This window comes from Panthera leo, chromosome B4 (genome assembly GCF_018350215.1).
Source record: "Panthera leo isolate Ple1 chromosome B4, P.leo_Ple1_pat1.1, whole genome shotgun sequence".
NCBI lineage: Eukaryota > Metazoa > Chordata > Mammalia > Carnivora > Felidae > Panthera > Panthera leo.
The window spans coordinates 77,342,185-77,356,275 of record NC_056685.1 but is presented as its reverse complement, the minus strand read 5'-3'; the positions used below and the strand labels follow the sequence as shown (position 1 = coordinate 77,356,275).

Here is a 14,091-nt window from a genome sequence, read left to right as displayed (position 1 = left end):
TTAAGGCAGAAAAGGAAGCCTTTTGCTCTAATGTTGTTGTCATCCTTATCATCTGAGTCTCTGTGGTCTGAATAAAATATTTTGGAAAAGAAGGCAGGGAGCATTGGAATGTGCAGAATATAAGGCTTTGGAAAAGCTAGACCCCTTTTGTCTCATCAGATGCTATTCATTCTTTTGATAATTTAACAAACAGATATTTAACAATTGACATTTTTGGGCCCCTGGAGACACAAAGAAAGACCCTTCAGACATCATCAGGGACATCATGGATAACATACAACATTGTTTGTATTATAAACTATAATAAAATGGGAATGGAATATAAAATAGTTGGCCAGGAATGATAGAAAATATACTTATCATCTAGTTCCTTTTCCACTTTTAATTTTTTTTTTTTTTAACGTTTACTTATTTTTGAGACAGAGAGAGACAGAGCATGAACGGGGGAGGGTCAGAGAGAGGGAGACACAGAATCTGAAACAGGCTCCAGGCTCTGAGCTGTCAGCACAGAGCCCGACGCGGGGCTTGAACTCACTGACCGTGAGATCATGACCTGAGCCGAAGTTGGCCGCTTAACCGACTGAGCCACCCAGGTGCCCCTCCACTTTTAATTTTAAGGCTGAAGTCACTTACATTTTTTAATGTGAAGACCAAAGTTTCCAGTAAAACCTTGAATTGGGAAGTTGAGGTTCTTAGGCTTGTCTTTATGCTTATTGCTGGTAGGTGATCTTGTTTGGGTTATTTTTGTTTTGGTCCCATTAATCGCTAGTAATCAAGTGACTGCTAAAACCCCTAGGTAATGAAAGGAGAAGGCTGCAAGTTAATTATTAAAATTTTAAACAGGTTCCAAAGAGCAGAAGGAGGCAGGTGTGCAGCTGGAGAATCTTGTAGTAAGTGTTATTTGTCTGTACATATAATTTTTCTTTACTTTAAGAAAAGACGTGTTGAGGAAAACATGTACTCAAATTGTTAAGGCCAGGCTACGTCCGAGGGGCCAGAATGTGTCATTGGAATGAATGAATTGAATGTAGTCTAGTAATAATCATTCTTCACATTTGCCAGAGGAAAATGACTCATGCAAGTGTGAGGGCAAAACATTTTTCTGAGGCATGAGTGGGTATAGGCTTATTTAATACTGACCTTCTTATTTCAATATAAAGGGGTGTTTGAAATTGTTCACAGAGCGTAGAGTTGCAGGATAGATGCGTCAGGCTGGGAGGCCAGGTTGGTTCCCCCAAAGGGAAATGCACTGCTGTTTACTTCTGGTTAGGAAGAAATCAGAGGAAGCTCTCTGTGTGAGAATTGGGAGGAACAAAGACCCAGCTACAGTCTCTAGAGGTAAGACTTCAGGGACCCTGACTTGTGAGCATAGAGGTTTGAAAGCTGGTTAACCCTCAGCAATGAGCAGAGAAAGTGTTCTGTCTAGTAGGTATCAGGTCCTTCTAATTCTGAAGTCTCTGGTTGATGAGTGATATATTTTTTGAAAGATCAGTACTTCTGGACAGCCTGGCCACATTTCTCCCAGCTGTTATCATCTTTGACACCCAGGCAGCCAGTTTCATTATCTTTCTCCCCATTTCTTACTCCCTCTCTCCTTGCTGCTTAACATTTTTTTTCTTCTTTTTTTTTTTGTCATTCAGTGTTCTCAATGTCATGTTTTTCTTTCAACTGTGAAACAGATTCTCAGAAGTCCAGCTCAAGCGAGAAACAGCAAACTTGATGTTGAGTTGAAATTGTGGTTCTCTGGGAGACTAAGCAAGATTATCCCAATTTTGAGATTATTACTGCAGTATACAAAGTCAGTAAAATGAAAAACAGTCCACACTGGTATCTTAATGGCCATCGTGCCAGAGTGAGAAAGAGACACACACATACAGAAGCCCTGATGCGTATTAAGCACATTGTACAATAGGAGTACTGTTTGTACTTTGTGAACTGGGTGTGTTTCTGTGGCTTTGGCTGAAGACATTCTAATATGAAGACATTCTCTAGTTAGGTAGTGAGGATTAGAGTTTTCAGGCCTTTTCTTAAACTAACACCACAGGGACTTTTCACTTTTCCTTCACAGAAGTAGGTGTAATCGGTCTCAACCTGTCTTTTCTTCATTTTATCATTTTCTATCAAATTCATTTTCATAACAGAAAAATAGGAGGCACTTACATCTAAATTTAAAAAATTCTAAACTTTGTATCCTCAAGAATAATTTAGAAATTCACAAGGCTTTTTAAAAATTAATTATCATAGTTGACATATCATGTTACATTAGAATCAGGTGTACAACATAGTGATTTGACAATTCTGTACATTATGGGACACTTCCCATGGTACATGGAGCTCCCATCTGCCACCGTGAAATGTTATTACAGTATTGTTGACTATATTCCCTATGCTTTCCTTTTCATTTCCATGACTTATTTATTTTAAAATTGGAAGCTTGTACTTTTTTTTTTTGAGAGAGAGAGAGAGAGAGAGGGTGCAAGTGAGCGAGGGGCAGAGAGGGAGGGAGGGAGAGAATTGGGGCTCACCCTAAGCAGGGCTCAAGCTCACCAGTGCAGGACTTGAACTCAGAAACCATGAGATCATGACCTGAGATGAAGTCAGATGCTTAATGGACTGACTCACCCAGCCACCTGGAAGTTTGTACCTCTTAATCCCCGTTACCCATTTTGCCCATCTTCCCTCACACCTCCACTCAGGTAACCATCTGTTTGGTCTCTGTATTTAAGAGATTCTTCATTTGTTTGTTTTGCTTTTTAGATTCCACATATAAGTGAAATCATATGGTATTTGTCTTTCCCTCTTTGACATATTTCACTTAGCATAATACCTCTAGGTGCTATGTTATGCTATGTTATGTTACTCCTTACATGGGCTTTGGTGGGGGTCTTGGGGCAGCACCTGTGGTCTGAATCAGGGTGCGAGGAGCGCCTAGGTGGCTCAGTCAGTTGAGCATCGACTTCAGCTCAGGTCATGATCTCACGGTTTGTGGGTCACGCTCTGTGCTGACAGCTCAGAGCCTGGGGCCTGCTTCCGATTCTGTGTCTCCCTCTCTCTCTGCCCCTCCCCTTCTCATGCTCTCTCTCTCTCTTTCTCTCTCTCTCTCTCTCTCTCTCTCCGAAATAAACATTTTTAAAAAATTAAAAAAATAAAAATAAAAAATAAATCAGGGTGGGGATGTTCAGTCCTTCCATGCTTTGCAAAAGCGATTCCTGACTACCTTGTGAATTTTGCCAGTCAGCTTTAAACATTCCTGTTCACATTTATTTAGCCAGTTGCTTCCATATAAACACTTTTGGTTCCCTCTATGAGAGTTTGTTGCCTTCTTAATGCTGTCTTTGATTTTATTTATATAGGGGAGGGGAGGGGAGGTAAAAAGGGATGAATTAGAGGAATGTTCAAAAACATTACTCTCTAAACTTTATAATTAATTTTAGGGAGACTTTTGCAATATTGAACACTACTCTGAAATCGGTGAAATAGTTTGTATGTATGTATTTATTTATGTTTGTTTATTTTTGAGAGAGAGAGAGCAAGTGAGGAGTGGGAGCAGGGGAGGTCCAGAGAGAGAGGGAGACACAGAATCCGGAGCAGGCTCCAGGCTCTGAGCTGTCAGTGTAGAGCTCAAACCCACAAACCGTGAAATCATGACCTGCGCTGAAGTCAGATGCTTAACTGACTGAGCCACCCAGGTGCCCAGGTTTATTTATTTATTTTGAGAGAGGGAGTTTGTGCACCAGCAGGGGAGGGTCAGAGAGAGAGGGAGAAAGAGAGAGAATCCCAAGCAGGCTCCGCACTGTCAGTGTGGAGCCCAACTTATGGCCGGTTCCATCTCAGGAACCATGAGATCATGACCTGAGCTGAAACCAAGAGTCAGATATTTAACCAGCTGAGCCACCCAGGCGTCCCTTAACTTACATGTTTTTTAACATTCAGTATTTCATACTTTCTTGGGGGCAATTTAAAAACAGATTTGGGCTATCTAAATTGTTCTTTAAAAAATTAACTGTTCTTCCAGAGTTCTTGTGAATGCTAAGAGAACACATGAGATAATGTTAATAAGATGTTCAGAATTGATTATGGCTAGTATGTGTTTGGGGGGATACCCAAATTAAGGAGTCAGGAAATTCCTGACAAGGCAGCTTCTAATTTTTGCATTCAAGTGAAATTCCCAATTCATAATTTCAGAGCATGGCTGTTTGGGCACTAAGACAAAGTAGTAATAAGTTAAGCTTAAGATAGTATATTATATGCCTGCCAGCTGGACAGCTGCAGATCTCTGATTATCCATTACAGAAGTTTTGTCAGTCAGAGTTCATCTACACATTCTGAAAGTATTTGTTTGGAAGCTGAGTGAATCCATAGGACTTTTGCATTAAAAAATAAATAAATGGTACAAGTACATGACAAAATGATTTTTTTTTTTAAGTGCAAAATGGTATATGGTGTATATTCAGTGAGAGGTCTTCCTTTCACCTGACCTTGTTTGTACTTCCCTACTCCTTCATCTTGGGGACAGCATTATTAGTTTTTGGTATGTCCTTGAGAGATAGCCCATACATGTACGTATGTATATTATCATCCCTCCTCTTTTTTTCTTCTTGCCATATAAATGATTCCATACTGTCTATAAATTGGATTTTTTACTTGAAAACATATCTTGGAGATTGTCTCCTATCAGTACAATTAGATATGCTCTATTATAATAGCTGCATGGCATTCTATCCTGTGAATGTACATAGTCTATTTAACCAGCCTTTGACTGATATCAAGGTTGTTTTTAGTCTATTGATACTACAAACAGCGTTACAGGAAATTTCCTTGCACATACTTCCTTGTATGAGTGTTTCTTTAGGATACATTCTTAGAAACAGAATTGCTGGGTCAAAGGGTGCTTTTAACATTTGAGACAGAAAATGTAATTTTATTAGCCTTTTTATCTTGTAAAACATTTGTTTGAAAGTAATCTCTGTGGGGCTTGATCTCATGTGGGGCTTGAACTCATGACCCCAATGTGGCACTTGAACTTATGACCCTGAGATCAAGAGTCACGTGGCTCTATTGCTCTACCGACTAAGCCAGCCGGGCACCCCACTTGTAAACATTCTTACAGCTTTTTTTGTCTTGAAAGAGAGAGAGAGTGGGTACACACAAGTTGGAGAGTGGTAGAGGGAGAGAGAGAATCCCAAGCAGGCTCCATGCTCAGTGAGGAGCCTGACATGGGGCTTTATCTCACGACCCCAGGATTATGACCTGAGCCGAAATCAAGAGTTGGACCCTCAACCGACTGAGCCATCCAGGCACCTCATTCTTACAACTTTTGATAAGGAATGGGATAAAACAGTTTATAGTACATGTATCCAGGAGTGCCATTTTTTCTGTTGTTGCTGTTTGACAGGAGGAAACTTACTGGCTTTGGAAGAAGGTGACGCTTTATGGTTGCGGTGAGCTAGAATATTATCAAAGGTATATTAATCATAATTACCAAGTATTGCTGGACTGATTCTGGTTGCTTATATTTCAACTTGATCTTTTTATTAATGTAGTTGAATGACTGAAATGATCTGGTGGCATAGTCCTAGGGAGGAAAACTGTCTTAATATTAACTCAGTGCTTCCATATGAATCTTAAATTTTCATGGAGATTTAAATACCAAGCATAACTGACCTTCTCTATTCCCTGCTCTCGTTATGTTCTGTAGACACTGGAAACAGTGGAACTTCTAGTTTGTTAACTGCAAGTTTTGATGAGAAAAATGGAATCTATAATCTCTTTTCCTTTCTTAAAATAATACATTCCTGAGATTTCAGAGAGAAGGTCAGACTTCTTGTATCTTATTGGCTCTGTATGTAGTTAGTATAGGAATAGTCCCATAGAATACAAATAACAATTGTAAAAAATTTTATCATGAAATAGTTCTGTCTAAAATTATTTATCACCTTTGTAGACTGTAGGCTTGGGGAAAAACAGAGTACTATCTGAATTGTTTGTTCTCAGAATTTAATTTAAAAGCTTATTTTGGGGAGAAAATTTCACCAGATGCATTAAACAATTCTGTGCCTTAAAGAGGCTCTCAGTTATCACTATAAAAGTAATCTAATTTAGTCAGTTCTTGGTGAGTGGGGCCACATTGGAAGAAAGTTGAGTTATTCTTTTTTTTTTTTTTTTTTTTTCTTTCAACGTTTTTTATTTATTTTTGGGACAGAGAGAGACAGAGCATGAACGGGGGAGGGGCAGAGAGAGAGGGAGACACAGAATCGGAAACAGGCTCCAGGCTCCGAGCCATCAGCCCAGAGCCTGACGCGGGGCTCGAACTCACGGACCGCGAGATCGTGACCTGGCTGAAGTCGGACGCTTAACCGACTGCGCCACCCAGGCGCCCCAGTTGAGTTATTCTTGATAATAACATAATACATAATAAAATATTAATAACATAATTTTAAGTAATAATAATGTTCTCAGAGTTGATCAAAGTATAAAGAAGGGCTCTTTACCTCACACCAAGTGGCCCAGAACCTTTTCCCGTAAGAGCCATAGTCCCAAAGCTGATTTGCAGTGCCTAATTTATGATGGGTTAGGATAACCTGGTAACCTAGCTTCTTAGAATTCTATGTAAAATAAAAAGGCTCTGGATGGGGCCAAAGGGCTGTGCTGTGATTGGAATCCAAGTGGCTACTGCTACTCTGAATGGTCAGCTATGTAAATCTCATTTAGATGAGGTGCTAAAGAGGGTTTGAATATCATCAGTATTACTGGCATCTGTTGGCTGGTTTTTCGACATCTGGTGTCTTAAAACCTGATAGGAGGGACATGGCTAGTTGTCCATTGCAACAAAATACTTGATATTGGTGATTATAGAGGTAAAAGGTTATGTTTTCCAAATTTGTAAGTGGTAGTATGTTTTACATCGGGAAGATAGATGAAACCTAAAACCTTTCAGGTCTGAATTCTGTAATTCTTTAAAATAGGTACAGAATATGTTGGTAGATAGATTATGTAAAAAAGAAAGTAGAGGAATGTTCAGATAGGAACAAGGGACAAGAGAGATGAAGACTTTATACAGTAAAAGATATCTAAGGAGAGGCTTTATAACTTTTTAGGAGGATAGTTTTTATTGGGATTTAAGTGGGGGTTAGGGTTAACAATAAATATTGCCTTAGGGCACCTGGGTGGCTCAGTTGGTTGAGTGGCCGACTTTGGCTCGTGATCAGGTCGTGATCTCGCAGTTTGTGAGTTCGAGCCCTGTGTCAGGCTCTGTGCTGACCGCTCGGAGCCTGGAGCCTGCTTCGGATTCTGTATCTCTCTTTCTCTCTTTCTCTCTCTCTCTCTCTGCCCCTCCCCTGCTCATGCTCTCTCTCTGTCTCAGAAATAAACATTAAAAAAATTTTTTTTGAAAACAATAAATATTGCCTTGTCTTTCTCCTTCTAAATTTGAAATCAACTGAGAAATAAATTCCTTAATCAGCAGATCAAAATGTTAAAAAATCATCCTGATTGGTGGGGTTGACTGGAGAATACTCCATAGATCTGTGGCTAGATGAGCTTACAACCATCTTCCCCTCTCCCCAGTTAAACTTAACCCAACAGGATGCTGGACCTCTGGGACAACCACTCATCCCGCCGTCCCCCGACCCCCACCTGGGCCTTGCAGGCCAGAGAGAAGTTCTGGCATCATGCAGACTGTGCCTACTCCTCCTGGTACCTCATCTTTCCCTGAGAGCCCAAGAAGGGAAGGCCATGGTGATTAGTTTCTGCTCCCGGTTGTTGAAGGGTTAGGGAATGAGAAATGTCGTAGAACTCTCTCTCTCCTCAGGGAAATATGAGCCTGGGGAATAATGGCCCTCCTTTTCTCCCCCCTTCTCAGAAAATTGAAGCATGAGCTTAAATTGTTTCCTAGATCAAAAAGGGTTACAGATCTTTGTCTTTTGGGGCGCCTGGGTGGCTCAGTTGGTTAAACGTCCGACTTCAGCTCAGGTCATGATCTCATCGTCCATGAGTTCGAGCCCCGCGTCAGGCTCTGTGCTGACAGCTCCGAGCCTGGAACGTGCTTCAGATTCTGTGTCTCCCTCTCTCTCTGACCCTCCCCCGTTCATTCTCTGTCTCTTTCTGTCTCAAAAATAAATAGATCCTCCCCCGTTCATTCTCTGTCTCTTTCTGTCTCAAAAATAAATAAACATTAAAAAAAATTAAAATAAAAAACTTGTAAAAGGCAGGGGGACCAATCTGGTTTTAAATATTTGAGTTAATCTGGAAGCAAAGGGCAGAAACTGGGGAATCGCCTAGCAGCCTCTCTGTGGATGCTTATTAAAAAGTATTTGCCTATTTCCCTGAAACACCTTTTGCTTCAGTTTGGCTTAGAAGTCTTATTAGCAAGACTTTTATATTTTTATTAAATATCTCAATCATACTCTGAAAACTGATTATTTTCAAGGTTATCTAATTCAGTAGAAGGATTCTTTTCATATAATACGGGATCAGTTGTACAGAGTAACAAAATGCTGGTTCTAAACTTTTAGTTTGTTCTTGCTGATTCCTCTCTTCCTTTTCTCCATTTCAGAATCCTATTCTAAGAACTTGGACACTCAGTCATCCACCATGGTATTGGGTCCTGAACAGAAGATGCCAGATGGTAATTTACAGCTTTGTGTTATTGTCTGATTTTTATTTGGAACTAAGTTTATTTTTTTTATTTTAATTTTTTTAATGCTTATTTTTGAAAGAGAGAGAGACAAAGCATGAATGGGAGAGGGGCAGAAAGAGAGGGAGACACACAATCTGAAGCAGGCTCCAGGCTCTGAGCTGTCAGCACAGAGCCCGATGAGGGACTCGAACCCACGAACCATGAGATCATGACCTGAGCTGAAGTCAGACGCTTAACCAATTGAGCCACCCAGGCGCCCTGGAATTAGGTTGAAATCAGTAACAGAAATTGACCATATTTTCCTTCTTGTCATCTGTGGTAACAAAAACTGTCCTTAACTCCGCTTCCCTAGCCAACAGTATCATCACAGAGACCTGCTCCAATCAGGTCCGATCCAGTCACCATCTGCTGATTTAGGCTGTAAATGAAAATGGATTTATAACTAGAGAGATCTGTCTCCTGTCTTATTTCCAATCCTGAGATGAGCCAAGATTAGCTACAAGTTTGGTTTCTATAGCAGTAATGCTTGCAAGGGCAGTATTAATCACAGACCTGGCATAAAATTCTTTAGAATGCTTTGGCTTTTCACAGCACTGCAGATACTTAACGTGAGGAGCAATAAAATACCGAGCAAACACCTTTAACTGTGTATTCCATTAGAGCTTCTTGAGTGCTCTAATCCTTCCGAATTCTAAATGTCCCCTGTAGAATTTTCATTCCTTTTCTTTAAATATCTTCATTAATTCAGGGCCACTTCACCTCAAGTGGGTCAGCTCCTTATAGAAAGAAAGCTTTTGTTTTTCTAATTGGAGGTTGCAAGGATTTCTTGGAAACCCTAACATTAGAGAGCTCTGTGGTTCAAAATAGCCATTTGATGGCTACCAAACTAGGCTTTGTGTCCTTCTGGCAGATTAGCCCTTTTCTTCCAGACCCTCCCCTTCCCAGCACTTAAGATTAACTGCGAAATGCAGGACTCAGGGAAACACTGATTACCAGTCTAAGATGAGACCTCCTATCACAAGGGTGCCCACACCCCGTGACCCAAAGCTCTTCACTGCAGACTGTAGTCAGGAGGCAAAGGGTTCCTGCTTGGTGGCTTTCCTGCAGGTTCAGATTTTAGCTTGAACTGTGGCAGGATTTTTCAACTTCCACATTTATTGAGAAGCCTGACAGAGGTATAATGTCCAAGGATGATTCTTTGAGTAAGTCCTACCAAATGATGGGTTGGAGACAGAACTAGACAGACTTAGTTCCTTTCTTCTAAAAGTTAAGATTTTAGGTTTTACCAGCCTGGGAATGTTATATTTTGAGCCCTAGACATCCGTGTTTTTAGAAGAAAATGGAGTGGTTCTAAAAATTGCTACCTGGGAATATAGAAGTGTGAAAGTAGGAAAACCATTGCAAGAAGAGTGTTAAAACTGATCGAGAGCTGAGTGACTGGGGAAGAGGGGTGAGAGGGAGGTTTGTTACCATAAGCTTTTTTTATTTCCTGAATTTCCATCCCTGTGAATATATCGCCTATTAAAGAATTCATTTATTTTGGGCGCCTGGGTGGCTCAGTAGTTAAGCATTTGACTCTTGACTTTGACTCAGGTCATGATATCACGGTTCGTGAGTTTGAGCCCTGCATTGGGCTCTGTGCTGCCAGCATGGAGCCTGCTTGAGGTTCTCTCTCTCACCCTCTTTCTCTGCCCCTCCCTCACTGGTGCTCTCTTTCTCAAAATAAATAAACTTTTAAGAAAGGAATTAGTTTATTAAAAATATAAATAAAATATTAGAAATAAATTGAGTAGAGTCAGCTTGGTCTTGTGCATTTAGGTATTAAAAGATTTAATTTAAAAGTTACTAAGGATGAGTTGTCAGTGTATTTTGTTCATTTTCATTTCTTCTCAAATTTGTTAATTTAGATGATGCTTCTGGAGACCATGGGGACTCTGCCAGTCTTGGTACCCTCAACCCTGCCTATAGTAACTCATCTCTTTCCCAGTCCACTGGGCACTCACAGGAGCCCTTCACCACCTACTTTGATGAGAAGATTGCCATTCCTGAAGAGGAGGTTAGTGACAAATCTTTGGAGGAAAACTTTATTTAGAGAAAACTTAGGAGTGAAAAGTCTGCTGGGTAACTCAAGATTAATGGCCTCACATCTAATTTTGGCAAGCAGTCTCTGAAGACAGCTTTTGTAATCAGAATAAGTAGAAACTGTTTGGGAAAATGAGGACCTTGAAAAACAGTTGCCACGTTGACCTAGTGAATATTTTTTGATCTAGAAGTATGAATTTCATGTTCTTTTTTTTTTAGTGTCCCATTTAGGTAGTGATTGGGCATAGGGGTACTGATAGGTATTAGACTGAGAGGCTGATTGATGGAAAGAACAGGTAAAGAAAGGGCTCCTATTTGGACAGAGAAGAGGTAGCTTATTGGTAAGAAGTGGGTAACATGGAAGTTGAACTTGGACACACGCAGTGTCCAACATCCTAAGTCTTTCGATCTTATGAAGCTCATATTATTGTTTTATATGTAACAAAATAACAGATAAATTAGATCAGTAATTTGGAGGTGGTAATTCGTTTGATGTCTTCCTCTCTCGTATAGTATTCTTGTTTTAGCTTTCGTAAACTCTGGGCTTTCACGGGACCGGGCTTTCTTATGAGTATTGCCTACTTGGATCCAGGAAACATCGAGTCTGATTTGCAGTCTGGAGCGGTGGCTGGATTTAAGGTGAATATCTGGTCTTACCCCTGTCCCTTTTAAACACACAGTACACCCTCACATCCTTTCCCCCTACAATGCCTGTCGGATGTCAGCCTCGGGAGTTACATGCAAATACTTTATTGGCAGTAATGCTTAGGTGAAAAGTACTTTCCACCATCTGCTTTTTTTTTTTTTAATGTTTATTTATTTTTGAGAAAATGGGAGTGGGTGAGGGGCAGAGAGAGAGGGACAAAGGATCTGAAGCATACTCCTCACTGAACAGCAGTGAGCTCAATGTGGGGCTTAAACTCAAGAACTGTGAGATCATGACCCGAGCTGAAGTTGGATGCTCAACTGATTGAGTCACGCTTCTGTTTTTTTTTTAATTTATTAAAAAAATTTTTTTTAATGTTTATTTATTTTTGAGAGAGAGAGAGAGAGAGCGCCAGCGGAGGAGGGCAGAGAGAGAGGGAGACAGAATCCAAAGCAGGCTCCAAGCTCTGAGCTATCTGCAACGAGCCCCATGTGGGGCTGAAACTCACGAACCTTGAGATCATGTACTGTGCCAGAGTCGGATGCTTAACTGACCAAGCCACCCAGGTGCCCCTTAATTTATTTTAGACACATATTTGGTTTTAAATTTTTGTTTTGTTTTATCTACTCCACATAGTTTCCTTGAACAAACGAGAAACTGTAGGTGGGAGAAACTCAGACTCAGAAAGGTATGAGGTGACCTAGCAGGTTATGTACAGAACCTGATACAGAACTCAGGTCATTTGATTCTGGATCTGGGCTCTTTCCCGAATGTTGTATTTCTCATTCATGTTGCTAAACAGCCAAACAAAAACACCCCAGTTGTCTAATGAGTGTTATGATGGGATTTTGTTCTTTTCTAGTTGCTCTGGGTTCTTCTGTTGGCCACCATGGTGGGGCTCCTACTCCAGCGCCTTGCAGCTAGACTGGGAGTGGTCACAGGGTTGCATCTTGCTGAAGTGTGTCACCGTCAGTATCCCAGGGTGAGCAATGTAGTGTGCGGTTTGTTACTCATCTCATAGGAACCTGTGTGTCTGGTGATACGTGCTGGCCGGAGGGCTTGGCGGTCAGGGGCCCTGAGGATGAGTCCCAAGGAATATTATTTAGTTCCTCTTGCTGCCAACCCATATTTCTCTACTTCAGAATTTAACTTGGGATTCGCTTTTTGCCAGAAATCTTCCTTCGAAAAATTCAGTTTGCATAAATACCTGCCATTCGTTCTGCCTTCTGGCATCTTGCAGTGCCCAGCCCATGGAGGGGTGGGAGTGCTCTAAGCACTTTGAGTCATACATCTTTATTACTATCATACATATTTTCTTTTTTGATTGACTTTGTCATCAATTTGAAAAATAAGGTTTTTCATTTTACTTTACTACATGTGGCAGGATCTTTGGATTTGTTAATAATTATTTTTCAATTTACCATGACCCTGGAGGTTATACTGTCTTCTGCAACTTTTTTCTGGACATTTTGGCCCTTTCTCACTGCTCTCTAAGGCAGGAATGGACTCTGTGTCTGGAAGATAGTTTTAACCTAGGTTCATCTTTAGATAAGATACTGATCTGCCTCTGGTTTGTCCTAAATGTTTAATCTCCTTTCATGGCTGTGAGAAACTATCTGTATCGGCTTTATTTCCCCATATATGCTTCTCAAAAAAGCCATGGTAATTTATAATTTCTTGTAGCTTCTTTTTCTTCATGTATCTTAACAGTTGTTTTTTGTGACAATTTTTTTGTATAGTCAATACCTGAAGATGTATGTTTGTTTTTTTTTTCTTGACCTCTGCTAGCCAGTATTAACTAAATTTGTCTTTTAGCTGGATTATTTGACCAGATTAGTTTCCTCTTATATGCCACTCAATTCCAATCAGTTCGCCCTAAGTCCCTTTACATGTCTGTCCTTTATCACTTGCTTGTGTATTATTATTACATTAAGGATGACCCCAGCCTTTTCATTTTTGTTTTGTCTCTTTAGCCACAGTCAAGATATTTTCTCTTGTGGTCATTTTCTGTTCTCTCCTGAACAGTATTTTGACCATATGAGCATCCTCATCTTCCCCTAAAACTTTTAAGTTTGTTTTTAGGCGGGAAATTAAGTGGAAATTAATGAATGGAAATTCTGTTCCTCGTGGAAGGGAAAGAGAAAAAATTAGGATCAGCCCTTGCCCTGACCTCGGCTCATAGGTTCTACCACGTAGAAACACCCTTGCTTTCTCCAGCTGGGGGCCACGGTGCAGTAGTCCATCCCTAGACTGAAAGCTTATAAAGGACTGTGGATGGGTCAGTGCCAGATGTGAATTCCAAACTCTAAGGAAAGTTCTTAGAAATGATTAATTAGAGCCATGTCTTTCTGCTGTTTGGTATTTAGGTCCCACGAATTATCCTATGGCTGATGGTGGAGTTGGCTATCATTGGCTCAGATATGCAAGAAGTTATTGGCTCAGCCATTGCCATCAATCTCCTGTCTGTAGGAAGGTGAGGGGGTTTTCCTCCAGAGAGTAATATTTTGCTAAATTTCAAAACAAATGTAAAAACCACCCAACTCATTTTCAGTTTTCAAGATTCAACTTGAGTATTATTTTTTCTGTGGAGCCTTTCTGGAGCCACCTTCTCTCCCAGCAGCCTGTAGGCTCTATATGTCCCATGTTCTCATGTTGGGTTATACATCCCACTATTGTATAGTATGTGACATTGTGTGTTACAATTATTTATCTGTATATCAGCTTA

General features: G+C 40.4%; 1 protein-coding gene across 12 annotated transcripts in view; it reads left to right on the top strand.

The window, feature by feature from the left end:
* SLC11A2 (solute carrier family 11 member 2) overlaps positions 1–14,091 on the top strand; it is a 63,935-nt gene that overhangs the window by 21,742 nt on the left and 28,102 nt on the right. For 6 of the 12 annotated variants that reach the window (XR_006204841.1, XR_006204840.1, XM_042946528.1 and 3 more), the window contains 5 exons: positions 8,555–8,626; positions 10,546–10,694; positions 11,234–11,359; positions 12,229–12,348; positions 13,733–13,839. Coding sequence is in view for 10 of the 12 variants with exons in the window: in XM_042946528.1 (XP_042802462.1) it covers positions 8,555–8,626; positions 10,546–10,694; positions 11,234–11,359; positions 12,229–12,348; positions 13,733–13,839 (574 nt within the window). In the remaining 2 variants the exon portion in view is untranslated. The other 6 variants (XM_042946535.1, XM_042946532.1, XM_042946531.1 and 3 more) reach the window with 6 other exon arrangements.